At 36.5% G+C, this 27,399-nt stretch overlaps 2 protein-coding genes across 10 annotated transcripts in view; both read left to right on the top strand.

The window, feature by feature from the left end:
• Positions 1-15,755, top strand: part of ints1 (integrator complex subunit 1) — a 36,142-nt gene extending 20,387 nt beyond the window's left edge. For 6 of the 9 annotated variants that reach the window (XM_079871193.1, XM_079871191.1, XM_079871187.1 and 3 more), the window contains 11 exons: positions 257-504; positions 3,478-3,607; positions 3,700-3,833; positions 4,526-4,718; positions 4,972-5,093; positions 7,960-8,069; positions 8,159-8,275; positions 11,188-11,258; positions 11,332-11,423; positions 11,511-11,620; positions 12,788-15,755. In XM_079871193.1, coding sequence (XP_079727319.1) covers positions 257-504; positions 3,478-3,607; positions 3,700-3,833; positions 4,526-4,718; positions 4,972-5,093; positions 7,960-8,069; positions 8,159-8,275; positions 11,188-11,258; positions 11,332-11,423; positions 11,511-11,620; positions 12,788-12,903 — 1,443 coding nt within the window. In that variant the 3' untranslated portion in view covers positions 12,904-15,755. The remainder of the gene's footprint in view (positions 1-256; positions 505-3,477; positions 3,608-3,699; positions 3,834-4,525; positions 4,719-4,971; positions 5,094-7,959; positions 8,070-8,158; positions 8,276-11,187; positions 11,259-11,331; positions 11,424-11,510; positions 11,621-12,787) is intronic. The other 3 variants (XM_079871192.1, XM_079871195.1, XM_079871190.1) reach the window with 1 other exon arrangement.
• Positions 15,756-22,241: 6,486 nt separating this feature from the next.
• Positions 22,242-27,092, top strand: LOC307169396 (uncharacterized protein). The gene is made up of 3 exons (XM_079890019.1): positions 22,242-22,726; positions 23,854-24,011; positions 25,047-27,092. Exons 1-3 carry the CDS (start codon positions 22,492-22,494, stop codon positions 25,470-25,472), a joined length of 819 nt encoding a protein of 272 aa, XP_079746145.1. The 5' UTR covers positions 22,242-22,491; the 3' UTR covers positions 25,473-27,092.
• Positions 27,093-27,399: the final 307 nt, after the last annotated feature.

Below are 27,399 nucleotides of genomic sequence, written 5' to 3'. Positions count from 1 at the left end.
TTTACATTCTTAAATGTACAGTAGCATCAACGGTTTTATTTTAAGGACCAGCAGGAGAGTATTCAATGTCGAACTAAATTGTTGGTGCAAGAATATAGAATATGCTCCCTTTAAGACTATTTATATTGTTAACCAGTCCAAAGCTTAATTTGTAGTGGTCCAAAAGTCTAAACTGTAATGTTTGGCTACAGATTGTATATTTTGATCAGTTTATATTGGCTCTGAGTGTGTAAGATGGTGTTTTGTTTCTCTGCAGAAGCGCACAGAGCAGTTTGTGTTAAAGCTGTGTTCTGAGGAGCTCATAAGTCTGGTGGACCTCATCCTTTCTGAGTCAGAGCTGAGCTGTCGTGACTCAGCCACCTCTAAGAGCGCTCTGGACCAGGTCTCCTGCTCTCTTCTCCAGTCCCGCTTGCCCCTCCTGCACAGCTGTCTCCACTCAGACCTGGACAATGTAAAGAAAGTCTCCGAGTACCTCATCAGCTGTGTTAAGAAGTGGGGAGACAGGTACATCCTTCGAGTCTGTATTAGGAGTTGCACAGGCTGTTTGTGCTATATCCTGCATGGCCTGTAGAGGGCGCAACAGGATAATAAATATTTAAAGTACACTTTTTGGCAAATAAATGCGTACTTCAAGAGCTCCACAAGATATGTTTGATTATATCATCTGGATGCTCAAAATTGATCGGGTGAATACACGTTTTAAACAGCTAATTGTACACGTAAGTTAAAGGGATAGTCCACCCTTACTCACCGTCAAGTTGTTCCAAACCTGTACGAGTTTCTCTCTACTGTTGAACACAAAAGAAGAGTTTTTGAAGAATGTTGGGAACCAGACAGTTGACGGTAGCCATTGACTTCCATAGTAGGAAAAAAATAATAGTATGGAGGTCAATGGGGGTCCATCAACTGTCTGGTTACCAACATTCTTCAAAATATCTTCTTTTGAGTTCAACAGGAGAAAAAAACTACAAGAACAACTTGAGGGTGAGTAAATGATGACAAAATAAAACATTTTGGGTGAACTATGCCTTTGATCGCTATCCTAAACTAATGCGCTGCTGCATTGTGGCGCTCACACATAAAACATACACAGCTTTGGAAAAAATAAGAGACCACTGCAAAATCAGCAGTTTCTCTGGATTTACTATTTATGTGTTTGAGTAAAATCATCATTTCTTCCCAATTTCAAGTTAAAAAACATTCTCATTTAGAGCATTTATTTGCAGAACTGGTGAAAAACACATGTTTTCAGACCTCAAATAATGCAAAGAAAACAAGTTTATACATTTTTAAATAACACAGTACTAAAGTTTTATCTTCAGAAGAGTTCAAAATATCGATATTTGGTGGAATAACCCTGATTTCCAATTACAGCTTTCATGCGTCTTGGCATGCTCCATATCAGTCAGTCACATGAAGCATTGTCCTTTGAGAAAAAACAATCCTTCGAATTGGGGAACATTGTCTGAACAGAAGGAAGCAGCTTTTCTTCCCAGGTTAACCATGCATACTTCAGAAGGAGGTGTTGGGCAAAGCTGAAAACTAGACTCATCAGAGAAGATCAGAATCAAGCAGATCCATCTTTGTGAAGGACGCATGACTCAAGCCACGTACAAGTTTATCCTGTAAGAAAACTTGCTGCCTTCTGCTCTGACAATGTTCCCAATTATCTATGAAAAAGTGAATGTAAAAGCCCCCCCCCCCTCCAAAACAGCAAGGACAACAGTGCTAGACAGAGGTCAGGGTTTGTACCATGTTACCAAACACTCGGCCACACTCACCACCATCGCAAAGCACTGAACTTCTTCTTTAAAAAGCCCATTAAAGAGGCTGATAGATGTGCGTGATACCGTGCCGTTGCTTTACGTACAGCAGAAATGCACTACATCAGGCACAAAAGCGGGAAGAGCTGTAATTAGTTCTTGTGGTGTGAAATGAGAGGCAGCTGAAGTCGTTCAGCGCTGTGATCTTCGAGAGAGCTCAGTGTAGTATAATGAATGCGTGAGGATTAAGGCTCCAGCTCTTCCTTTGGCTTCTGTTGTGAGTCGCAGCTCAGACTGGGGCTGTCAGAGAGATCAGACCGGGGCTCTTTGTGGTGGCAGCCCCCCTTCCTTTCATGAATTTGCCTTTGGTTATTAAACCCCCTTAATGAGGGGGAGAAAACTTTGGACAAGGTCGGACAAAAAATTACCCCCAGAAATACGATATTTTTAAGTCTAGCTAAGCTGTCTTATGGTCGAGAATGGGCTCGAGTAATACTGGCATGTAAAGCGCGTGTTTGGTGGGATAAACGCTCATGTGTTTGTTTGGCATTCTCCGTATCTGTTGCTTGTGAGCACAACAGCGGATTAGCGGGCATAAACCACAATTAAGCAACAAAGTTGTCGGTAAGAAGGCCTTTGCTTGATTGGACAAGCAGTTATGAGTTTGTTCTTCTATTGGTAATAAAGTCTGTTATTGGTACTGGCTGCTTTTTCTAGTTAGACCATGTTAATCTCTCTCGTTGACCAAAATACTTTTGGAAAGTTGACTTAATTTTAAATTTATAATTATAATAATTGTTAAAATGGCCCAAAATATTTAATATTTTAATTCTTATTTAATACATCATTCTCAATACAATTATTATTAATATACTATAATTACTATATCATCAATATAAGTATGCATGAAGCAATTATGACTTCATGGTTTCTGTATGGTTGACATGAAATACTTTTGGAAAGCTGTCCTGCTGTGTGACATGCTTTTCTCGGTATTATAAACAGTATTTTGTGAATTTAATTAAGAAATATAATAGTTGTTAATAAGTCAAAACACTATTTAAAAAATATTTTGCTATTTTTTTATTTTATAAATAATTATAATAATTGTTAAAATGACCAAAAATGTCATATAATTAATATGTACTATACTTCTTATGTATTTAATACATAGTTGTCAATAATAATAATAATTAGTATTAATATTCAATATAAAAAATACATAAAGTTAGTATTATGTCATAATTAATTTAGAAAGTTTTCCTGCCGTGTGGCATGCTATTCTCCGTCTAAAAGTATTTTAAATAGTATTTTGCTTATTTATTAATAACTATAATAGATGTTAAAGTCAAAAATTCATATTATTATTATTATTATTATATTTATATTTTAAGAATATTTGAATAATATATCCAATCTAATTGTTATTGCTTATTTAATAGTGGTTTTTAAATTATTTAAATTATAATTAATCTCTAATAGTATAGTTTTTTTATGCATTAAAAAAGTATGTCTTCATATTGAGTTTTAAAAATCCACAGGACCATTTAAAGGGAACTTGTGAAGGCAGAAGTGAAATATAAGTCAGTCACAGGACCTTACACATTCATGTATATTTTAACCTATACTCTTGATGTTGGGGGAAAAAAAATGTTCTTGTGTTAAGTACTTATTTATTAAGTATTTATTGTTTTCAAATGTGTGATATTTCCAGTATAATGAGTAAGAGGTGTCAGACGCTGCTGCTGCAGATCTACCTGCACTTCCCAGAGGTCATCCAACACATCCGCCTACCAGAGGCCACCCTGAGTGCTGAGGGGGCAGCAGATGGCAGCACCTGCAAGGTAACCGCCTCATGCCATGAGTTTCCTGTTAACAGCAGCTGAAAGACTAATACTATATAGTTTATTTTCTGTGTTTATATGTGCACCTTCAGCTGGATGTTCTCGTGCATCGTCTCATCACTCTGCTAGCTGACACGGGAGACTCCAAATCAGCTGAGAACCGTGTGTCTGATGCCAATCTGGCCTGCAGGAAACTGGCCGTATCTCACCCGGTGCTTCTACTCAGGTTTAAACATTTTAAAAGTATTAAATAATTGATTAATATTATTTTCCCTGCTCGCACAGCCTTGGTCATGTAGAAAAGTCATTTCTGAAATGGAGAAAATTATTACATTTTGATGAAAAAATATAAAACAATTGTTTTAAAACGTGGGAAAAAAAATTCTTCACATGCTTAAAGAGAGAGCTCACCCAAAAATTAAAATTCTGTCATTAATTACTCACCCTCATGTCGTTCCAAACCTGTAAGACCTTCGTTCATCTTCGGAACACAAATTAAGATATTTTTGATGAAATCCGATGGCTCAGGGCGGGCTCCATTGATAGCTATTTAATTAACACTTTGAAGGCCCAAAAAGGTAGGAAAGACATCGTTAAAATAGTCCATGTGACTACAGTTCAACCTTAGTGACGAGAATACTTTTTGTGCGCCAAAAACCCCCAAAAATCTACTTTATTTGTTAATTTCTTCTCTTCTGTATCAGTCTCCGACGCGCGTTCACGAGAGCACCAGGACGCATGCGCGTGGTGATGACACAGGAGCTGGCGTTCTGACCTACAGGCAGAGGAAGATGCACACAAGGTCACGCATGCGTCGTGGTGCTCTCGTGAACGCGCGTCGGACAGTAAAATAAAAATAGTGACGTTTATTAAGAAAGTAAATAGGGTTTACATACTAGAGCTGTTTGTGTTTTTCAGACACCTGTCCATGATCGCTGCACTCCTGCATGGGCGCATCCATCTGAACCTGCATGAGATCAGACAGCAGACCCATCTGACCTTCTTCAGTGATGTTCTGGCTGTCCTGGAGCTGTTGCAGCCGCTGGTTTTCCTCTCTGACCACCAGAGGGCACTGCAGGACTGTCTGCTGTCCTTTATCAAAGTACTGCAGGTATAAAGGCCTCCTCTTGTAATGTACTATGCTGCACCACAGTTATCACTTCTTCTATTTAACACGCCATTAAGTTAAATACTTAGTGACATTTAATTTTTGATAATGAAAATGTTCTTATCACTATAATTGCAATCTCAAACTTGCTTATCTGCTAAATTAATATTAGTTTGCCGTAATGAAACTATACAAGCTAATTGTAAAGAATCTTGTGGGAATATTTTTTCAGCATTTTCATGTAACCTTCTTGCAGAACTTCAGAAGATCATCCCGTATGCCGATCATAAACAAATTTGTGCAGTTCATCCAAAAATACATAACCCATGATGCAGCATCCGCTGTGCCTTTCCTTCAGAAACACTCAGATGTGCTACAGTAAGAGCTTTTTTTTTTTTGGGTTCACGTCACTCTTTTCTGCATTATCAAATACTCACAGTTGGGTTTGGGCATTGTTTGCATTTTTATCTATTCCGATTATCATTCTGATGATCGATTCTGATTTTTAGGTACTAATTTGAATTATCAAACATATTTCTTCTGTCTTTTTGCAAGCTGCATCTGAATACCATGAATAAATATCAGTAGCCTACAGAACTAAAATCAGCAGCCTAAAGCAGCGGTCCTTAAAGTGGGGTCCGCAGACCTGAAACGTGCTGCAACTTCTATTCCAAAGTGATTTATATAGCCCAATGCATTTAACGTCAAATAAGCTAAAAGTAGTCTAGACACTTAAAGGTTTTTATAGTCGTATTTCCCATTTTTGTGCTACAAGTAGCTATACACTGAGTTTCAGTTCATTTTTGTGACGCACTCCTTTTCACAGAGACCGAGACGACAGAAGCTCATCCTGATTGTTGTGTTGTTATTTTGAATGAACACAAAAACAGACCCTTTAAAGTTTTACTCTTATCTGTATGACCATAAATTACAGGATATTGTAAGTTGTTTCAGCTGCTATAAGGAAAAAATCCAAGTGATCGCACTGGTGTCACACGTGCACGCAAACACACAACATATCAGTTCCAGCATTGCTGACTGGACATCTAAGCCTATTTATCATTATCGAACTAAAACTGCTGTCAACCAATCATAGACCGTTGTTCGGCTCACAAATTTTAATTGTGTGTTGTGTAATATGTAGGCTGCATAGATCACTGCATTACTGTCGCACTGGTATTATTCCAAAACTATTTTTGCGCTTGTGAAGGATGCTGATTATGTGGATATTGGGGCATGAGTGAAGTTCAAATCATTGTTTATATAACAATAAATAACAGTTTAGCATCCAAATACATGGAATCCAATATATGGAAACATTTGGATTCACGCCCAATGAGAGAGAAGCCCAACGCCTGTTTTAGTTTCGCTAGTTTAAATAAATTTGTTTAGGCTTTAAAGTAGTTTGTAATGAATGCCACCAGTAGTGACTACTGACCGTAAATTTAGGTTGGGTAGATTCTGGGTCTTAGCTCTAATTTTGTAAACATTTTGTAAGCTTTTTATTCTAATCACTGAACATTTGATACATTTTTGGCAGAGGTCTAACATCCTTGCATTATTCTGGCTGAAGGTGAAGCTCTAATGTTGATTGACGGGCACGCATAGAATGCTATTTAAGTAGTAGTTTTTATTACCTCCGAATGTTATTTTAGAATTTTACAAGTTGTTGAGGAATTTTGGTGAGGAAAAGAAAGTAATTTCTATTCTCATAACAAACATAAAACAAACACAACAAAACTATATAAAGGCTATTCACATGAGCACATTTAAACTTTTATTAATCTGATACTAACAATAGACATGCCAACTAGTTACTGACCTGATGCAGACTAATATAAACATAGCTAAAGCGGATTAATATCGTCTGGGTCTGGAGTGAGGGGAACTTAAATGTTTTTAATGTTTGTAAACATTTTGTTAGTACGGGTATTTTACATTAGTGTTGAATGTAATAGCCTTATATATTGCCTAATTTATCAAAATTTTTCTCACAACAACGATGTGACATACTCAGGTGCTACTTATTTTCCAAAAGGTCAATTATAAAATTGTGCTGTATAATAATAGTTTTTACAGGGGAACATTTGCACCCATAAAGGCCAATTCACACCACACAGACAAACACCAACAAATAAGTTGGCAGTTGAATTTTATGAAAAATATGTTGACACTGCCACAACAGACACCAACAAACACGGATTGAACATGGTCAGCCAGGTGAAAACAAACCCTGACCAACGCCATTGATCAGACAAAACCCAACAAACTTGTTTGTTGGTGTTTGTCTATGCAATGTGAATTGGCCTTATAACAAGTGTATTGTCCCCACTTTTTGGGGCCAGGGACCCCTTAAAGGTAGAACATTTTCCAGGGACCCTGGGAAAATTATAACATCATTAAACCAGTTATTTGGTTTTAATCATGGAAAATGTTCTACCCTTTAAGGGGTCCCAGGCCCCAAAAAGTTTGAGAGCCCCTGGCCTGAAGAACACTTACTTAAGGAAATTTTGCTAATGGTTTTCACAAAAATACAACAGACTGAACAAAATCAGATCAGAATCAGATCAAAATCTAGGAACAGAAATTGAAATCAGTGTAATCAAATGTAAAATAACACTGCATAGTTTTCTTTTTCATAAATAAAATATAGATGAATCATTAATAAAGCTACAAAAGTTGTTCAGTCAAGATTTATTTTGTTGTTTAATTAAGATTAAGGACACAGACGACAGCAGGGTTATTATGCTGCTGCCACTTTAAGACAAAATGCACAGATCCAATATACTGATGCACATGTGCTTTCTTTCTCAACTGTTTGCGCTCACTTTTGGGGTTCTCAGCTCTGGCCCTCTTGGTCCACTTTCCTGCAGAGTTTAGCTCAAACTCTAATCAAACACACCTGAACACACTGATCAAGTTCTTCAGGATTAATAGAAAGCTACAGGCAGTTGAGTTTGATCAGGGTTGGAGCTAATCTCTACCTGAAAGTGGATCTCGAGGGCCAGAGTTGAGAACCCCTGACTCAAGACAAAACATACTGTGTTTACAAGGATATTTTGGAATAATTTAGTGTGTATTTGTCTAAGCGCAAAAAGACATGAAAGAGAACTCAATTCAGTATTCACGCTGTATATTCTGTGCGCCCGCTTTAAATGTGTGCTCACAGTAAACCGTGCGAATTGACTTTCTTTTTGTAACTTATTTGTCTTGAGTTTCCTTGTGTTTTTTCCCTCTCTCTCAGGGGACTATCCACTGAGAATCCAGACCTGGTGCAGCTCAAATCTTTGCTCGCCGGACTGACTCTGCCTGTGAAGTCTGGTTCCTCTGAGAGCGCTGCTGAGGACAGAGACGGTAGGGGCTCCAACACCTCACATCACAGGAGACAGAGTAACATGTGAGATGATCTTCACGAAGCCTGCCTCTCACTCTTTGTATTTCAGCAGAGGATTCGTCCTCAGGCTCCCTCTCTTTGGTCAACATCTCAGCCTCCATACCTCTGACTGCAGCCGACATGACTAAATGCCTGAAGAAGATCTCCAAAGGAGAAGCAATTGAGGGTGAGAGAAATAAAACCGTTTCCAGACTGCTTCCTGATATACTGTCTTTAGCGGGCTGCCTTGAGGTAGATAGGCCCACAGTAAATCATGAATGTTCTTCATATTTTCAGAAGAATTTTGTGGAGTGTGCAGTAAAGTGTGCAGCGAGTAATACACTAATGTTGGAAGCTGAAAGACAGGGTTTAAAAAAAAAAAAAGGTAATTAAATAAATAAAAAATGATAACAAACTCGTTTAAATTTAGAAAGGTATGCAATAATTTTCTTCTTCTTGTTCCATCAATATTTATTACAACATCATTAAAATATAAATTAAACATACCAAAGAAATTACATTTAAATATTAACTTAGATAATTAAATATTTTTAATAATTTATGCATTATATATTCTTTAATATTGTCAGATTTTTTTTAAATAATAATAAAACAAAAAAGAAATTGTATATGAATATTAATATATACATATATAATACAGTGAAATTTTTGTATGCACAAGGAGTCTGACAACCTGCTATGATCCACTTGGAGATCTGATCTCACCATCATCGAGTCCGTCTGTGATTACATGAAGAAACACAAAAAAAACTGAGACAGACTAAATCCAGAAGAACTGCGGCAATGTCTCCATTGAAACCTTCCTTCAAAACTACAGTACTGTGAAAAGTTTTAGGCACTTGTGTAAAAATGCTGTAAAGTGAGGATGCTTTCAAAAATAATGTCATAAATAGATTTTATTTATCAATTAACTTCTATTAACTAATTCAAATCAATATATGGTGTAACGACCCTTTGCGTTTAAAAAAAGCTTTTGTCCAGGTACACTTGAACACAGTTTTTCAGGTAGCTTTGCAGGAAGGTTTCTTCAAGCATCATGGAGACGTTCCCGCAGTTCTTCTGGATTTAGTCTGTCTCAGTTTTTTCTGTTTCTTCATGTAATCACACAAAAATCTCACTGGATTATTGCAATCAATGGCAAACTGAATGTGACACACTACAGGGTTCGTACGTTTTGAAAAAACCTGGAAAAGTTATGGAATTTGAAAAATGCAAATTCCAGGCCTGGAAAGGTTTTGGAAAAATAAAAAGACCCAGAAAGTTTTGGAAAAGTCATGGATTTTTTTTTTTTTTTAACACAGCATAATATGTGATTAATACAAAAACTGTTTAATAAAAAAAATATTTCGCGTTGTCTTAACGTCCTTATTTCGGGCGGCATAACGTTCAGTTCACTTCCGATTCACTTGTTGCGATGTTGCTGAGGCGAAGTCGGTGCTGACAGAAATTTAATTGAAATGGCAGGAAAGTGGCACGAGCATGCTAAAGTTTTGCAAGCACCGGTGGGTCGAGAATGTAGCGGAAAGAGGATTGCTGCTCTGGCCGCATGTGAAACGATACGCAGAATATTAGCCTACGTCTGTCTCCTGCACGCGAGAGGAGAGAAGAAAATGAGTAAAAGTCAGTTCAATTGTGAGTTCATTCTATATGTTCTTAGGAGTGTGTGCGATGTTGTCTATGAACTATGATGATATTGTAATCATTGTTTTAACTATGTACGAGGCACTGCGAGTGCGAGCTGACATCGCGTTTGTCTCTCATGCTTGCTTTCACTGCGTGATGTGTCAGTGCAGTTATGCCCCCAAATGAGTTTTTGTCTTATATTTATATCATATTATGTTGTTATATTAGAATATCACATGAGCAAGAGTGCCGTTTTCCTTTGCACAATTGCAAATGTGCTATTTATTTTATACAACAGTTAAATTAACAATAAAGTTAACATTGCGAGTTACTTTTTGGACACAATATTGTCAATTTTCACTTTATATCGCCGACGAGAATTTCATAATAAAGTTGTAGTCCAACAGACATCGATTATTTATTTATTTATTTAATGAAATCCGCGTTTTGAATGAATCATTTTAACGATTCAATGAACAATCACTTGTTTTTCTGAATGAATCAGCCGTTTGAACGAATCGGTTGAATAAATGACTCCAATAACTCGCTTATTAAGACAGTGACTTGCCGCCACCTACTGGTGGTTTTAGTTTAATGTTTAAAGTATCCTTTAATTAAAAAGTTAAAATTATAAATCATTTAAATATTGAATAGCTTTATTTATGCAATTGTAAATGAAGTATAAATATAGTAGGCTAATGCCAGTTTTGATGCCACTTCTGTGTCACCTCTGCACTGCAAGGATGGATTTTAATTCAATGATTTAATTTGACATTCGTACTGTGTTATTCTAATATAATTTAATTTGAATGTTAGAATTTGGCAAAATTCTATGAATGTGGCAAATTTTGCCCCTTAATAAAAATGTTGATTTCGGTCACTGCTGTGAACTGACCACTGCATAGAATATAAAAAATATGAATATCTTCGTGAGTCTGCTGTCAACAACAGGCCTAAACCGGCCAGGATACCAGTACAAAAACACAATCAGTAAAATATCATCTAATTATTATCAAGAAAAATTTTGAAAATATCGAGACATATTTTTGTCAATATTGCGCACCCCTAATGTACGGTATTAATTTTGAGGGTAAATTTTAACACAAATTTTTATTCTTATAATGTCGACTGACATTTTCAGGAATACATAGGCGTCATGGAAATGTGCCAAAAAGTCTTGGAAAAGTCATGGAAAAGTCATGGAAAAGTATTGGTTAAAATGTGTATGAACCCTGACACTACAGTAAAATGTATAAATAACTGGCTCAAAAACTTTTTTGGGGGGTGAAAAATACTAGCGTTCCTAAGACTTTTGCACAGTACTGTGTGTGTGTGTGTGTATATATATATATATTTATATTTATATATATATATATATATATATATATATATATATATAGTTTAGATTTAATGTATTAAATGATGTGCTGTTTTTCTTTTTTTCTTTTGTTCTAGATGTGTTTGACGGGTTGACTGAAGTGGATGAGAAGTCCAAAAGAAATCCAGAAATCATTCAGTATTTTGTTGTAAGTACATTGCACAATTGTACTCAAAATTGCAAGATTTAACAAGTACAACCAACTTGTCATGTATTATCAGAATGATCTTCAGAGGTTGATGAGTTCCCCTGAGGAAGTGTGCCGCAACATGGCGTTCAGTCTGGCCCTGCGGTGCATCCAGAACATCCCCAGGTGAGATGCCTGCAGGGAAGTATGTTACATCTATTAAATCGAAATGTCATGTGCAAATACACTCACCATTATCTTTGTTAACTCTAGTATGGCTGCTGAATTCCTGCCAACTTTCATGTACTGTCTGGGCAGCGGCAACTTTGATGTAGTGCAGACGGCCCTGAGGAACCTGCCTGAATATGTGCTGCTCTGTCAAGGTACACAAATAGACGATGACCTTATTCATTAAGAAACCACTAGAATTGTTTTTGTTGTTGTAATAATTTTCAATTTTTTTGCATTTATTAAATGAATTTTGCAGGTTACAAAACGATTTAAGCTCTATTGGCAACATGCTGTTGATTACCTTGAATTCTTTTTGACTCACCTCTAAGTTTTTGACACATGTGACCCAGGACCACATTTTTTTAAAATTGAGATTTATACATAAGCTGAAAGCTGGATACATAAGATTTCCGTTGATGTATGGTTTGTTAGGACATGACAATATTTGGCCGAGATACAACTATTTGAAAATCGTGAATCTGAGGGTGCAAAAAAATCAGAATATTGAGAAAATCGCCTTTAAAGGTTTCCATTTCTATTGGCGATTGTGCTGCATTCACTCACAAAAAAATATTTTTTTTATATATTTAAGGTAGGAAATTTACTAAATATCTTCATGGATCATAATCTTTACTTAATATCCTAATGATTTTTGGCATAAAAGAAAAATTGATAATTTTGACCCATGCAGTGTTTTGTTGGCTATTGCCACAAATATACCCGTGCGACTTGTGACTGGTTTTGTGGTCCAGGGTCACAACTACGTTATTTAAAAACATTTATAGTGGAAGTCTTAAGGCACGTTCAAACCAAGAATGACAACTATAAAGTATAACTATAACTATAGTAGCGTCCACACCAGCAGATGATATTGTTCTGTTTATTATAAGCACGCGCTTCAGTTTTGTCGTCTATCGCTTTAAAAGCTCAAGCTCTTTAAAGCAGGAAGGATTCTGATTGGCTGTCAATATTTTTATCGTTCATCAGCTGAAAAAAAATCATTCTTATAGTGATTCCAACGATATCGTTACAGTTTTGATGTGGACTGCCATTCTTTTATATTTAGAAGCATTTTTAAAACTATATCTTCATCATTATCATCCTTGATGTGAACGGGCCTGTAGGGGTGTTTCGGATGGTTTTAAGCAGAAATGTGCAACCTGTGTTTTGTTAAAGTGATTATTTACATTTTTCTGTGCACAAAGTATGTTATTTAGGTATATGTGTGTAAATCTGTGATAATGGACTGCATGCCATGGATGTTGTCAGTAGTGCTCAACTTTGATTTTAATGAAATATCTCTGTCTTGTGTTTCCCAGAACATGCTGATATTCTCCTCCATAAGGCATTTTTAGTGGGCATCTACGGTCAGATTGACACCAGTTCCATGATAGCAGAATCCATGAAGGTCTTACGCATGGAGGCAACGACATAGATGTCACTTTAAACATGTTAGTACACAGAGTTTCGCTTTGAGTCAGAAGTGTCATGCACTGTTGATCCTGTTCAGACATTGCATTCCACGTTCAAATTTCTTGAAATTCCTCAAATAATGAAAAGTATTTTAGTAATATTCACGTCTGTGGGAGTAAAGCCTGTCATAATTAGTTTTGTCTTCTGCTTTGAATAATAAAACAATGAGTTGTTGAAATGCTCCAAAAATAGTTTTTAGTTTTGTTTTACTTCGTTTCCCTCTCTTTTTTTAACACTTCAAGATTGGTGTTGTTTGTAAAATAACTCTTTCCATAGCAGAATAGGGGAAGGCTGTGATCTTTCTCCTTTGCATGATTGCAAATGAGTGAGTCTGTGCTTTTTGCCCCCTCCCCCCCTTCCTTTCACATTTGATCCCTGACAGATCGCAGCTATGCTGTGAATGCTGTGATGGAAAGTCTATTTGCCATGAAAGTGCAAGTTGTTCTTGTCCAGTGTCACAGATTTCATCTGTATGGAGACGAGAAGGGAGAACAGCGCGCCGGCATGCCGGTGAGAGCCGATCTCAGCCACGGCTAAATTAACCGTGGCGGTAATTGTTCAATCACACAGAACGAAGATCCCTGTCTGAAGAGTGCATGAGGGCAGGCTCTTCAGAGCCCGGGCTGAGAGTGAGTGTGCGGTGTCTGGTTACACTGGGGTCTGTGGAAGCGGGTTATCTGTGTTTTGTAGAGGGCGATCGGTGGACATGCCCGCACTGGCGGCTGGAGGACTGACAGGCTCTCAGCGAGCGCGGCAAAGTCCGCCTGATGAAAGGTGCTTCTTCCTGTGTTCAGTTTCATGCTCTCTGCTCTGCTTTTAACATGTCATATAAGTGGAATTTGTGAATCTTCATCTCTTCTGTGTTTTTAACTTTGCCTGGTATTTTCCACAAATAAGGTACAGGAAGCCCCCCCCCCTCCCACACCCACTTAAGAGCAGTGTACATTTACAGCTAAATTAGTTATACGTGAGTTTAGCATGTACAGGAGGATTATTAGAATAAACAGACAAACATTTGTCTAACTTATACAGGCTTTCTGGGGCTTAAAATGGTCTTAAAGTCTTAATTCACTCTTACTCAAATTAAGACCTTAAAAGGGTCTTAAATTATAGCAGAAAGTCTTACATTTATAAAGTCATGGCATTAAATGTTGCATACATTGCAAATAAAAAGTGTTTTCTGATACAAATATGTAAGCATCTTTAAAACAATATGCATTTACTTGAGATGCAAATGTAAAATGAAGTCTGAAAAACTGAACAAAATTAAGTGAGTTTATGCTTAAAACAAGATCAAATATATGTGAGTTTTGAAAGCTTTCTTTTAAATTAAGTTGATTTTTCTGAGCCCATTGGTCGACATTTGTTCTTGTTTTAATCATAAACTCACTTCAGTTTGGCCAATTTCTCAGACTTCATATTTTATGTCATTTTGTATCAAGTAAATGTATGATTTAAGAATCTTTAGATAGTTGACAAAAATACTGAGGAAGAACATTTATACAAGTTATTTCCATAATCTAGTGGTTAAGAGCAGATTCAAGCTACTTTTTTGTAAACGTAATTAAAAAGTTACAGATATTTGTTGAAAGTCTTATTTTCAAGCTCTGAAATGTTGCTAATACAACTCATTGTGTTCTCTACACTACATTTAGAAGACATATCGATGTATTGTTTTCTCTTTACTTTCCTAAATTTAACCTGCAGAAACCCTGCTGTTATAGCACAAGTGAAAATTCGTAAAGTAGAGAAAATGTGACATTAATACATGCTAAAATGCTAAATAACTACATTTATGCATTTTAATAATGACAGACAAATGAAATAGAATTACAGTAAAATAGACGTCTTATACAATAGATACGTCTGAATTGGTAAGTAATATTGTGAAATATTATTGGGTTACACTTTACTTCGATAGTCCACTTTAGACATTCTACTGACTATAAGAAACTTTTCAACTACATGTCAACTAACTGTCATAAGAGTATTAGTAGACTTGGAATAGAAGTAATAGACTTGTATAGAAGTTGACTTGTAGTTGCAAAGTTAGTTTTTTTTCAGGATTATTTGATGAATAGAAAGTTCAGAAGAACAGCATTTATTGAAAATAGAAATATTTTGTTACATTATCAGTCTTTACTCTCACTTTTGACCAGTTTAATGCATACTTGATAAATAAAAGTATTCATTTCTTTTTAAAAATCTTACTGACCTTTTTTTTTATTTTTGAACAATAGTGTATAACAACCCTTAAATAATAATTACAGGAAATTTAATAAGGGTCTTACTAAGTCTTACCCTAAGGGTCTCACTTTAAATTTGCATTTGCAAAAGTTATTTAAAATGACAAGTTAAATGAAATGCATGTCCGCTAGTCAACAAAGTAGTTAACAAATTGACATTACCTTTCATTTAACAAATAAAAGCACAGATCACTTTTACCTGATGACTCTTTTTTATTTATTTTTTTATTTTTTTTTGATCAACCTTAAAACATTTTTAAGCGTAAAAGATTATCAATTACAAACCATAATTTGATCTGAAACCATCTCATTCTACCGGGTAAAAGCTTATTTTAGGCATTTTTGTTTTGACTTTAGTTTTGTTGTTTTCAAATTGCAAACCTTATTGAAAACAAATAGAAACAAGGTTGAGTCAACATTTAATAAAGGATAAAAACACCTCTTTTCATTGACTTGAAAAAAATGTTGGCCCTATTTTTTACTCTAATCATACAAACGCTTTGATTTGTTGTGCCAAAGAAAATTGCTGCCATTCATCTTAACCTTCACATTCTGTGATAAATTAGACAAGAAAAAAAAAAGAAAAAAACACCCTGCTGTCAGTTAATTGTCAGAACACTTGTTCAAATTTGTACTTTTTTGATTTGTGCGTAAAGGGTAGATGTCATAATTGTCTCTTCTGTGTTATGACTACTTAACGCTAATTTCCTTGGAGATGCTAGTCAATTTCCACCGTCATTTTTCTTGTGTTGGATGTGCTTGATCAGTCTTAATTGCACCTGTAAGGTGTCACGTAGCCCAGGTTCCTTTCAGAAGTGCTGTTAGTGGAGTTTCATCGGCTCAGACGCTATAACTGCCTGTGCTTTTGGTCAGATTCCCAGGCTGGCTCGCGCTGGGGCGGAACGGAGATGAGTGACAGCATGGGTGGGGTGTGAGTGAGGAGTGAGTGTGATGAGCCACTGACACATCGATAATCACTAACCTTTTCATCAGGCATGCCCTTGCTGCTCCGTAAAACAGCTGCAGTGTGTTGTGTTTTAACTTTGTTATAGTATTTGTCAGGTACATGATGGTTCTCTGTTCCTGTAGCGGATAACTCTTAAAAACAAAGATTCCAAAAAGGGTGTTTCCACCGCGGTTCCATAGAAGAACCATTTTTGGTTCCTCCAAAGAACCTTTCAGTGGAAAATTCTTCCTTTTTTTTTTTTCTTTCTTCTTAATAATCTAAAGAACCCTTTTCAGCTACATGGAAGGGTTCTATGGATGTTTATGGTTCTTCATGAACTATGCTAAACATTTTCTTAAAGGAGAACTCCGGTCAATTTTAACATTGAGCTCATTTTTTTGTTAATTTGGAGTGCTGTCAGTACAGAGAACAAGACAAAAATCGGTGTTGCCTACACCGTGTTATCCTCTTTTTAAAATTTGCACCCTGTTGACTTCAATGGGGCAAGTTTTAAACCTGCTTTTAGGACTTCAACCAAAAACAGGATGTAAATACAGGTATGTGCGCTGGCTGAATTAACATCACTTTTATTCATATCTTTCACATCTACTGCAGTCAGATTCACCACGTGTTCACTCTGAAGGAATCACTCAATATGGCTGGCCACTTGTAATGACACATCAAGGATGTTAAGAGGCTAAAAGCAGGTTTAAAACTTGCCCCATTGAAGTCAACAGGGTGCAAATTTTAAAAAGAGGATAACACGCTGTAGGCAACACCGATTTTTGTCGTTGTACTCTGTTCTGACAGCACTCCAAATTTACAAAAAAATGTTAAAATTGACCGGAGTTCTCCTTTAAGCGCTAACTTCACTTTTCTTACCCTAATGGTCCCAACAACACTGTTTTTTAACTAAAAACTGAACTTTGTATACGTTTTTGGCATTCATTTACACGACAATGCCGTTTAGGGGGGCCTGAAAATGCGAACTTTTGAAAACCGGTTTCAAAGTGCACGTTTTTGAAAACGGTAGCGTTATCGTCTCCATGTAAACTACAAAAACACAAATTTGTGAAAATGGTGACGTCATGCGCATGCACATCACGTGTTCAGTCCATAGGCGCGTAGTGTTTCTTTACAAAGTGACATCGCCAACTACTGGCCTGGCACGGACGGATCCGTGTGAACGGGGATTGTTTTGACAATGTTGTCCCACTCTGTAACACATTCCCAAACTTTTATTGTTTTTGCAGAAACTCTTTTTAATCATGATTAATTGCCCTGGTATAGCAAAATCTCCACAAGTACCAGCAGGTGACCACTAATAAATGTAGAGAGCCACAGTGGAGCAGAGAGGAGTGAAGCACTGCTTGTGTCTCACCTTTGGGAGGGACCGAGATGTGCCAGTACCTGTCTGTGCACACCTGTCGGCTCGGTGTTCCTCAACAGCTCCTTCGCTTAGATCATCTCCTCTTCCTCCACGCATGAGTTGTGCCTGGCTAGCGTGGAAAAAATGTGGACCGGCTCTCGCCTCCCTTTTCCCTTGCGCTTTGAAGTGTAAAGTGTGATTGCTTTTGGATCGCGGCCGCTCCCCTTGAAGGTTTTGACATGAAAAGCAGCCTGGGCTCTCAGGTTTATCCCATTGCCAGTGATCCAGGACTAAAGCAATCAGCTCACTGCCTGGGAGATACAGTTACCAAAGATGACTAAAATATTCTTGCCTATATATCACTTTTTGTTGAGAATCACATAGTGATTTTTGTTTGAATAGGTAAGATTAAATTTTTTTGGTTGCAGTTGGCTCACCATAATGACCAGACCATGTGGCCATATCATGACTAATAAAGCCTAGTATTTGTAAAGCATGCATAATGAAGGGAACGACATCCTGTTGTAACTTTAGTGACTCAAATAATGGATTAATTTTCACTTGCACTTTGGATTTGGATGAGTACAACAGCAGTTTTGTCTGTGAATGAAGGCATTTTCCCATGACTCGGGGACAGTCATCCATCATGTTTAGTGTTTCAGGTGTTGTGTGTTCTTAAGTGTCACTCCAATGAGTATTGATGTTATTATGCATTGTTCCAAGAGCCTGTGCTGGCATATCCTCAGGAGAATTTGATCGCTTCAAAGCTGATATCAGAGGCCGTGGATTGATATAAGATGGAAAGGACATTTTTATGTTCAAGACTGCATTTTTTTGGTTAAAAAAAATACAGTAAAATTGTGAAATATTATTACAATTTAAAATAACTGTTTTCTATTTGAATGTATTTTAAAATGTAATTTATTCCTGTACTTTTCATTACTCCAGTCTTCAGTGTCACATGATCCTTCAGAAAGCATTCTAAAATTATGATATAACGCTCAAGAAACTTTTCTGATGATTATGAAACCCGTTGGAAATGGCAATGAATTGTGTTTCTGCAATAGTGTTTCTTGTGAGCAGAGAGTTTCAAGAATTGTTTTTTTATTATTATTTGAAATAGAAATCTTCTTACTCCAAACTTTTGAATGGTATACAGATATTATTAGTTGATTATTGAAAAAAAAAAAAAAAAAAAAAAAACGCCACATGTTGTCCGATGTAAAATCTTGGTCCTGAAGCAAAACTAGTTGAGAAACGTTTATATTCACTTCATTTTTGGGATAGGATGCAAATAAAAGAATATGGCTATGGAATTTTCTTTAGCGAGTTACCTTTCTCTTTGAATTTTTAACAAGACGTTCAATCCTGCCACATATTAATGCAGGAATCATTTCCAGTTGCTGTAGAAGCAATTAACCCCTCTAAATTATAAACAGCATCAGAAATATATCAATCAAGAGAATTTATGCCACATTAAGAAACATTTGAAATGGGAAGCGGTGTCTTGAATTAAGCCTATCAAACAGTATATTCTGTTTATTGTTTGATGATGTTGGACGACCCATTCAGACAGTCTATTTCCCATCTAATATTTCAGTGATTTGCTTTAATTAGGATTCCGTATTAAAACCGCTGACTTTAGGGACTTCACCCTCAATGGAATTTTCACGCTCTTGTCTTGATTCCTCTGTCTGATTTAAAGAAAACTCAATCTCCTCGTATGTCTTCAGTAAAGCCCAGAAGCACTTTGAGCCATTGTTGATGCTGTGAGTTGTTGTTAAGCCCCTGTGTATTCAAATGACGGCACAGAGTCTCGGACAAGTGTGAGTCGAAAAGATCAATAAAGGCCTGCAAGATCTACTGCCATTGTTGCCCTAATGCCTCCTTCAATTAACTTGGAATGGCTCTGAAATCTCTTTGACTCCTTTTTTGGTTTCATATACAATTTTATTTAGGCCTAGTGGTTACTAGTGCTGGCAACTTGAAATTTGTAGGTTCAACGCCAGCAAGGAGTGATTTCTAAGCTTTCACCATTGCCCCGCTTAGGAATGTAACCCCAGGATGCCCCACGCTTCAGATAAAAGTGGCATTTCTATATCTCCAGATGTATTTGAACCCTGCCAGATTGTTGGTGGAAAAGGATATGCGAGCATTCTCTAATAATTACCATTCTGAAAGAATGAGAAAAGCAGGTCGGTATAGGACTTAGATCCCTCGATGTTTTGACAGCTGCATGAAGAGTTTTTGTCCTCCTGTGCTGTTGTGGCCTTAAAGTCAGTGACTCACTCAACCAAGATCGGCCCAGCTGTGTACCGTGGATGTCTGGATCTGATCAAAGTTAGCGCAGGATTAGCGGTTAGCGCCGATGCTGGTGACAGCTCTTGAATCTCTCCGCAGTTTGATCTGATTAGCGGATAGAGGGTGGATAAAGATGATTGTGAGGTGAAATGTTCCTGGGAATTAATTCACACACCTGTGTTTTGTTCTCAGAGAGATCATGACAACACTTCGCACATCCATCAGCGACAGGGATGCAGATGTCCGGAGTGTGATGCTGTCTGCTTTCAGTACGAATGTCTGAAACAGGAAGAATTTATGTTATTCTAAGTTATCAGTCATCCACTAGCCTCTTTTTTTAACGTTATTGTGTTGTGACAAGTCGTTTCTGAAGTTCACCCACATATGACACTTCTGTCAAAAAAAATATGATCAATAAGTTATGACAACATGTTTTTACATTGCTTTAACTCATCAAAATAAGTTTTATTTTATAAGTTATACAAGATTCAACTCATTTTTTAAGTCAGTTTAATGTAATTTAAGTTAAAATTACTTAAACATCCAAGTTGATTGTACTTAAAAAATTAAGGTAGCGATTACAGTGAATAGGACACTGTAGAATATTAAAATAATGTATAGATTATTATGGAGATCTGGTCTGCCTGTAGTTTTTAAGATTCAAAAAAGACTGCAGGAAATTATCATGAAGTCCGTTTGACTTGTGCACCGTGTTTTGGGTCTTCTGACGTCATAACAGATCACATTTTTAGTTGTCATGCCGATGATTTTTATTTCCAGTGAACTGTTTACTAATACAACCAGAAGAATGGACACTAGTTGCTGAAAGTCAGTCAGTTTGAAGATTTTGGGCAGGCGGAGTGTATGATAGGCACAGACTCAGATTTTTAAAGTTCAGACTATCAGCAATATGGCGCATGTTTCTGCGTGAGCTTGTCGTGTTCTGAACAACTGTGTGATCACTGGTCTTTTATTGAATGATGCCCAGTTTTTCTTTCTGAAACCATTTACAAAGTTGCCAATTAGTGTATTTAAAATCTGTTCAGATTTTGAGTTATGTAGTCCAGCATTTAAGGATCATTCATGCTAGTTTTGCAAATTGGATCACTGATTAATTTGGATGCTCTGAGCTGATTCATCACTACTTCTCTCATGAACTCCTGAGTCATAAACCACTTTCATGATGCTTTTTTTTTTTTTTTTATCAGTTTTGGATCTTGACACCCTCAATTCTCATCAAATTTCATTCTATAGAAAAGAGGATATTCTTCAGAAATTCACCTTTTGTGTTCATGGCATGCAGTCAATACATGAGGGTGAGTAAATGTTAACAGAATCAATTTTGGGTGAACTATTCATTTAACAATTCTCTATTATCTACATGAAAAGTGTATAATTCTTTGACGCGCTGTAGTGAATAGTGTGGCATTCCTCTCTAAGTACAATTTGGTCTTAGTTGGGAAAGTGATCTGTTTTCAAAGACCGGAGATCCATGACCCAAAACCATTATTAGTGAACTCTGTCCTTAGCTCAGGACTGAACAATACACCTTGTTTAGACAGGTGATCTTATTCCTAATGTGAAGAAGGCTTTGAGTGAGATAACAGGCTTAGACGTCTTTAGAAACAAAGGCGGTGGATTTTAATCTGACAGCAGAATTCCCAGTTGATGCCACACATTCTCCATTTCATAGGGAAAAACGCTTTCGCCAAAGACGAGCATGTTGATTATAAAAACTCATCAAAGCCTTTCCTGAAGGATTTTTTCATTTAGTCATGTTGTATCGCAAATGAATGTCATACAAACACCCAAATGCTGCAAATGGGCTTGTAAATGGATGTCAATTATGTGGGCCAATTAGTGTGATGTGTTTACTGTGTAAACAGAGGCTGTTTGTTTGCTCTCTCTGCAGATTTCAACCAAAGCTCTGTTTGTATTGGGTTTTCTTACTGAACGTTCCTCAGCTGTGAACCTTTTGATTCTCCCTTAATGATTTAATATCCATCTGTTAAATCTAAACCTCGTACACGACTACACAGACAGCAAAGCTAGAGCGGCAAACGGGTCTCGTTGGCGGTTGTACGTGTCTTTGAAAGTGTTTGCAGCTCAAGAACGGTGCTTTCCCCCCATTTTCTCACCACACTCCAATTCCAAATGTCTGCTTTGTCATATTAATAAGCGAACTCAGAAGCTGAAGAGTGCCCAAACTTGTCTATGGAATACTTCAGAATGACAGGTCTTTCCATATACTCCTCCCCGAATGGAACTGGGGGATATTACTCATTTACTCCTTCAGCCGAGGTGTGGATTTGGAGGCATTAGGTGTCACTGTGGATGGCTCCTTAAGAGTGATGCTGAAGAAACCTCTTAAATGAAGCATGGAATCAATGGTCCCCTATGATTGGGTGCTTTCCTTCAAACCCGGCCCTGTTTTACTTGAATTAGTAGTCATAGGTGAGTCATGTGACTCAGGGAGAGGGTGGGACTCACACCTGAATCAGGTGAGAAAAGTAGTCTTGACTCTGGAGCCATGAAGGTCTTCTAAGAAGTTCTCTTCCAACTGGATCTCTAGTTTGTTCTTCTGTAACCCTCCAACGCCTATAAAGAAGACCGTTCATCATATACATACATTAGACCGTCTATTTCTGGAATTCTCTCTGGACCAAAAGGACCTGCTGAACCTGGGCCATGTTTGGCACTGGGCATTTGGTGTCTCCTCTGTCTCCTCTGTCTTCTGCAGTCTTCCACTCTTCGGCTGCACACTTCTTCCCAGCGTTCCCCAGAAGGTTGAGCTCTCCGCAGATCCTCATCCCCGGGCCTCTGCTCAGCTACGAGCTCCTGCGCAGTTACTTGCACCCTGAGCCCTGCAAACAGGCTCTGCTATTGGCCGCTCAGTCTGCAGGACACCATGCTGAGAATATCGGTGAGCTCAATGCAACCATATTGGTCATTTATGTTGTAACATCTAATATGACATCTTATATTTTATGTGAAGCTTTTATTTGAGTGTGTGTGTATATATATATATATATATATATATATATATATATATATATATATATATATATATATATATATATATATATATATATATATATATATATATATATAATATATATATATATATATATATATATATATATATATATATATATATATATATAATATATATATATATATATATATATATATATATACATGTATGTATATATATAAAATGTATGTATGTATGTATGTATGTTTATGTATGTATGTATGTGTGTGTATATATATATACATATATATACATATATATATGCATGTATGTATGTATATGTATATGTATGTGTGTATATATATTAGTGTATATATATATATATATATTAGTGTACATATATATATATATATGTGTGTGTACAATCTGCCTGTCATTATCACAAAATAAACCCTGTTACAAGGAGGGTTTACATTATTCCTCTTGCTACAAGATTAATAGATATGTACATGAAATATTTATTTAGCATTGAAATCACTTTATTATGTACGACGAAAGAGGCCACAGTCATATGAGAGACATTTAGGAAATTGATTGCCTACAACAGCAATCCGTTATACAGTTTAATAAATATTTGACCACAGAACCGTAACTGACTGATCAGAATCAACTATTCCAGAGAGCTGTGTAACAAAATATACAAATAATATATGTCTAATAAAATATGTAAATAAAACCTTTGAGATAAGGTGTGTTGTATGGGGGAAAGCTTGAAAGAATGGGTGTTGTATATTTATTTAGGTGATTTGCTCTTAATAATGCATATGTGTAGCTTTTATTAAGAGAGGCCATTTGTGAATCAAATTCTCTCATAATTGTCCATCCTCATTTTACAGTATTTAATAGGATTCAAAATGTTTACAAAGGATTGGCTAACAGCTCGTAACTAACAATCAATTATCCGGCTCTGCTGAAGAGGGCTTAATGAACGCTGCGCTAATTATCCAATCTAGAGCCATTAGTTCCTTGTCAGCCTCTGGCAATTGTCTAATTGGTGGCTGCGATGTGGCTTCCAGATGAACCCCGGCCAGTGAAGCAGCGGCGAGCTCGGGCCAACTACAGCAGCTGGCAGCTGGAAGAGCTGGAGAAGGCCTTCGAGAGCACTCACTATCCAGACGTCTTCATGAGAGAAGCCCTGGCCCTCAGACTGGACCTGATTGAGGCCAGAGTGCAGGTCACTTTGCAATACTCTCTTTGACTGTTGTGATGCAGGCAGTTATATGAATATTATAGCTAAATATTTCTCTGAACCACTGCTGAGAAGTGTAATTTCTTTATCGTTTTGTTTTAATTCCACAGAATTATAAGCATGCATTGTCCTCCTCAACATTTTCAGTGAGATGCAATGACATAACATTTTAGAAATTTCTAAGAATACAATAATTAATATATTATTTATATATGTATTACACAATTATATATATATATATATATATATATATATATATATATATATATATATATATATATATATATATATATATATATATATATATATATATACACATACACATATACATATATACATATATACATATATACATATATACATATACTTTGAGTCTTTTTTTTTTTATGACTCTTTATGACTTTTTACTTTGAGCCATGTACTTCAGGAAAGCAAAACGGAAAGAGCAAACAAATATTAGTGTCCACAAAAAAATTGACAAACATATAAAATAAGAAAAATCTACTTGAGGGACAAAAATGTAAGTCTTTTTTTTTTTTTTTTTACACTATGAGGTTTGATTTTACTAATTTTCCTGAGTCATTTTTTGATATTTTTTCGATTAAAATTCTTAAAATAACAAGCAAAACTGGGAATTTTTTTTTAACGAGTTATGACTTAAAATGCATTAAAATATATATATATATTTAAATGACTTAAAAACTTATCAAATTAAAAAAATCTATTTGAGAGACAAAACTGAAGAAAAAAAGGTATATATATTTTTAATTGTATCAATGTGTTTTGGTTTTCCTAATGCTTTTTTAATGAGTCATTTTTATTTATTTTCTACTAAATATTCTTAAAATAAGAAAAAAAAAAATCTTGCCTTAAGAATGTTAATTGTTTTATTTTACTGGAAAACTATGCAATATTAATATTGTGAATATTTGCTTAATTTAATCTAGCTCATATAATCTAAAAAAAAAAGAAAAAAAAAGACATTATTGTCTATATATATTTTTTCTATTGTTCCTCAAGGTGTGGTTCCAAAACCGCAGGGCTAAAATGCGTAGACAGATGAAGCTTCAAAGCCAGGCTGGGGAACAGTGCGGCCAGCACGACAGTGACGACAGACAGACCGAGTCGTCCAGCCGGAACACAGCTCCTGAACTCCACAGCAGCAACAGCCCGTGCTGGGACAGGAAACAGGACAGAGGAAGCCCCACTTGGCCCAAACCCTCCTCATCAGTTATTCACAGCCCCGCGAGCGACGTGCTTCAGCGGTCGAGGGATCAGGACGGGTCAGAGGTGTCCAGTGCGGAGGACTTCCGCTGTTGTAGCATTGCCAAACTGAGGGCGAAGGCCAGGGACTATGAAGCAGAGATCCACAGCACGGTGGTCAAGACCAGCAGAGAGAGGCAGATGAAGACACAGGTACCTGCCACAGTCCTGGACAGAGACTGAAGCAGATGTGGCCATCGTCCATTACCTCACTATCACACAGGACACATTAGGAATCCCAGTCAATTCATTATTTATTATAATGCACAATTACACACGCAATGAGGTTAAACAATGTGACTGAGAAAAGCTAATTCTAAACTCTCTATATTGTTTTGCTTCTCAGATTGTCAGGATCAGTGTTGGGGGGGGTGCAACGCGAATTACGTAATCAGATTACTTTTTCAAGTAACAAGTAAAGTAGTTAATTACTTTTAAGAGTTACTTTTTCCAAATAAGTTACTTTAAATTCACATGTATTACTGACAGCTCTCCTGTCCCCATGTTGAGAGAAGTCGTGAGTAAGTGCAGAGACGCTGCGTGCGCTGTATGAACATGATCATACTAGTTCTAGACTAAGGGGCTGTTTACACAACACCGTTTTCAACTAAACGGCGTTTTGGGTGCATGAAAACGCAAACTTTTGAAAACGTGTTTCAAAGTGCAAGTTTTTGAAAACGGTCTCCGTGTAAACAACAAAAACGCGAATCTCTGAAGACGATGTCGTCATGCACATAGTATTACGTGTTCAGTCTATAGTGTTTCATCGCCATCTAATGGCCTGGAAGCAAAATACAGGATTTTTAGTCGTTTTCGCGGATCCGTGTGAATCGGGATAGTTTTGACAATGGTGTTGTCTGTACGCCGAATAGGAAAAACGTATCCGTTCAAGCATATCGTTGCCGTGGAAACGTACCCTAAATGTGAACATGCATTTAGTCATCTCACGTGAACAAAAACAGATTTAGTATACCTCAAAAAAACGGTGAAATGCAAACTCAGAATATTACGCAAAACTGCATTAATTAAATGTTAAATTGCGGAAATATACTTTATGTATTTAATCTCACTTTATTAATCAATGTCTTTGCTGTTGACCTTCAATGATCTAATTCATCCACACTAATAAGAAAAAATGACTTTAGATAAACATCACATCTCTGTTTCTATTTTAGTTTTTATTTCTGAAGTAAGAGTGTTGAACTTTCTTCTCCTGCATCTTATTCTTCTGTAATCCATAATGGCAGCAGAAAGGTTTGTTTTAACTGTGCCCTCTTCTGTATAGGTGTGAATTTATGTTTCCTTCAGCCTGAGGCTTATTCATTTCACATTTGGTGTGAAAGAGCCTTTACATTTGTAATTTAAACATAATTGGTATTAAAAAACAACCAAGCAACAACAAGCCCAGCCCAGGAGAGAAAAGTAACGCAAAAGTAACGCATTACTTTCCATAATAAGTAACTACATAACTCAATTCGGTTTTTTTGTTGTTGTTTTTTTTTTTTATAGAAAGTAACGCAAAATGATAACGCATTTCTTTCAAAACACTGGTCACAATGTCATGTATTATCTGTGAAGCCAATAATAACTCATCATAATACTTTTTGGTCAGTAGTTTTGCTAGTATTTTGTAAAATGTGCAAATACAATGTCCATACAATTGTTTTACATACAGATAAATGTGAGGTTATATTATTCATTTTAGGTTTTTTTTTTTTTATTTCATATTTTTATTTGTAGTATTTTGAATGCTCTTTAATTGTCATGATTAGCAACAATTCTTATACAGCCTTTAAATCTTTTTATGATGAGCCTTTGACGCATTTTGTTTGCATCTCTTTATGTAACCATGTTTTCTCCAATATCAGCTAGTGAACAAGAGAAACTATAAGAGGAAACTCTTGGTGATCTCATCGATGGCCATCTCTGCTGTCAGCTATCCTGTTACCCTGGGTGGAAACACAGGATGTCTGCAAGCTGCCACAAGCCCTCCATAAACACAATGGGGATGACTGAAAAATGCCTGACTTTTCTAACAAATGCTTTTTAAAGATTGGAACACCCTCTTTTATGTGTGAAGCAACAAAATATGCCATGGCACTCACATGGT

Source organism: Squalius cephalus (genome assembly GCF_949319135.1).
Source record: "Squalius cephalus genome assembly, chromosome: 1".
Lineage (NCBI taxonomy): Eukaryota > Metazoa > Chordata > Actinopteri > Cypriniformes > Leuciscidae > Squalius > Squalius cephalus.
The sequence above is the reverse complement of the archived record's forward strand: the minus strand, read 5'-3'. Positions and strand labels throughout refer to the sequence as shown.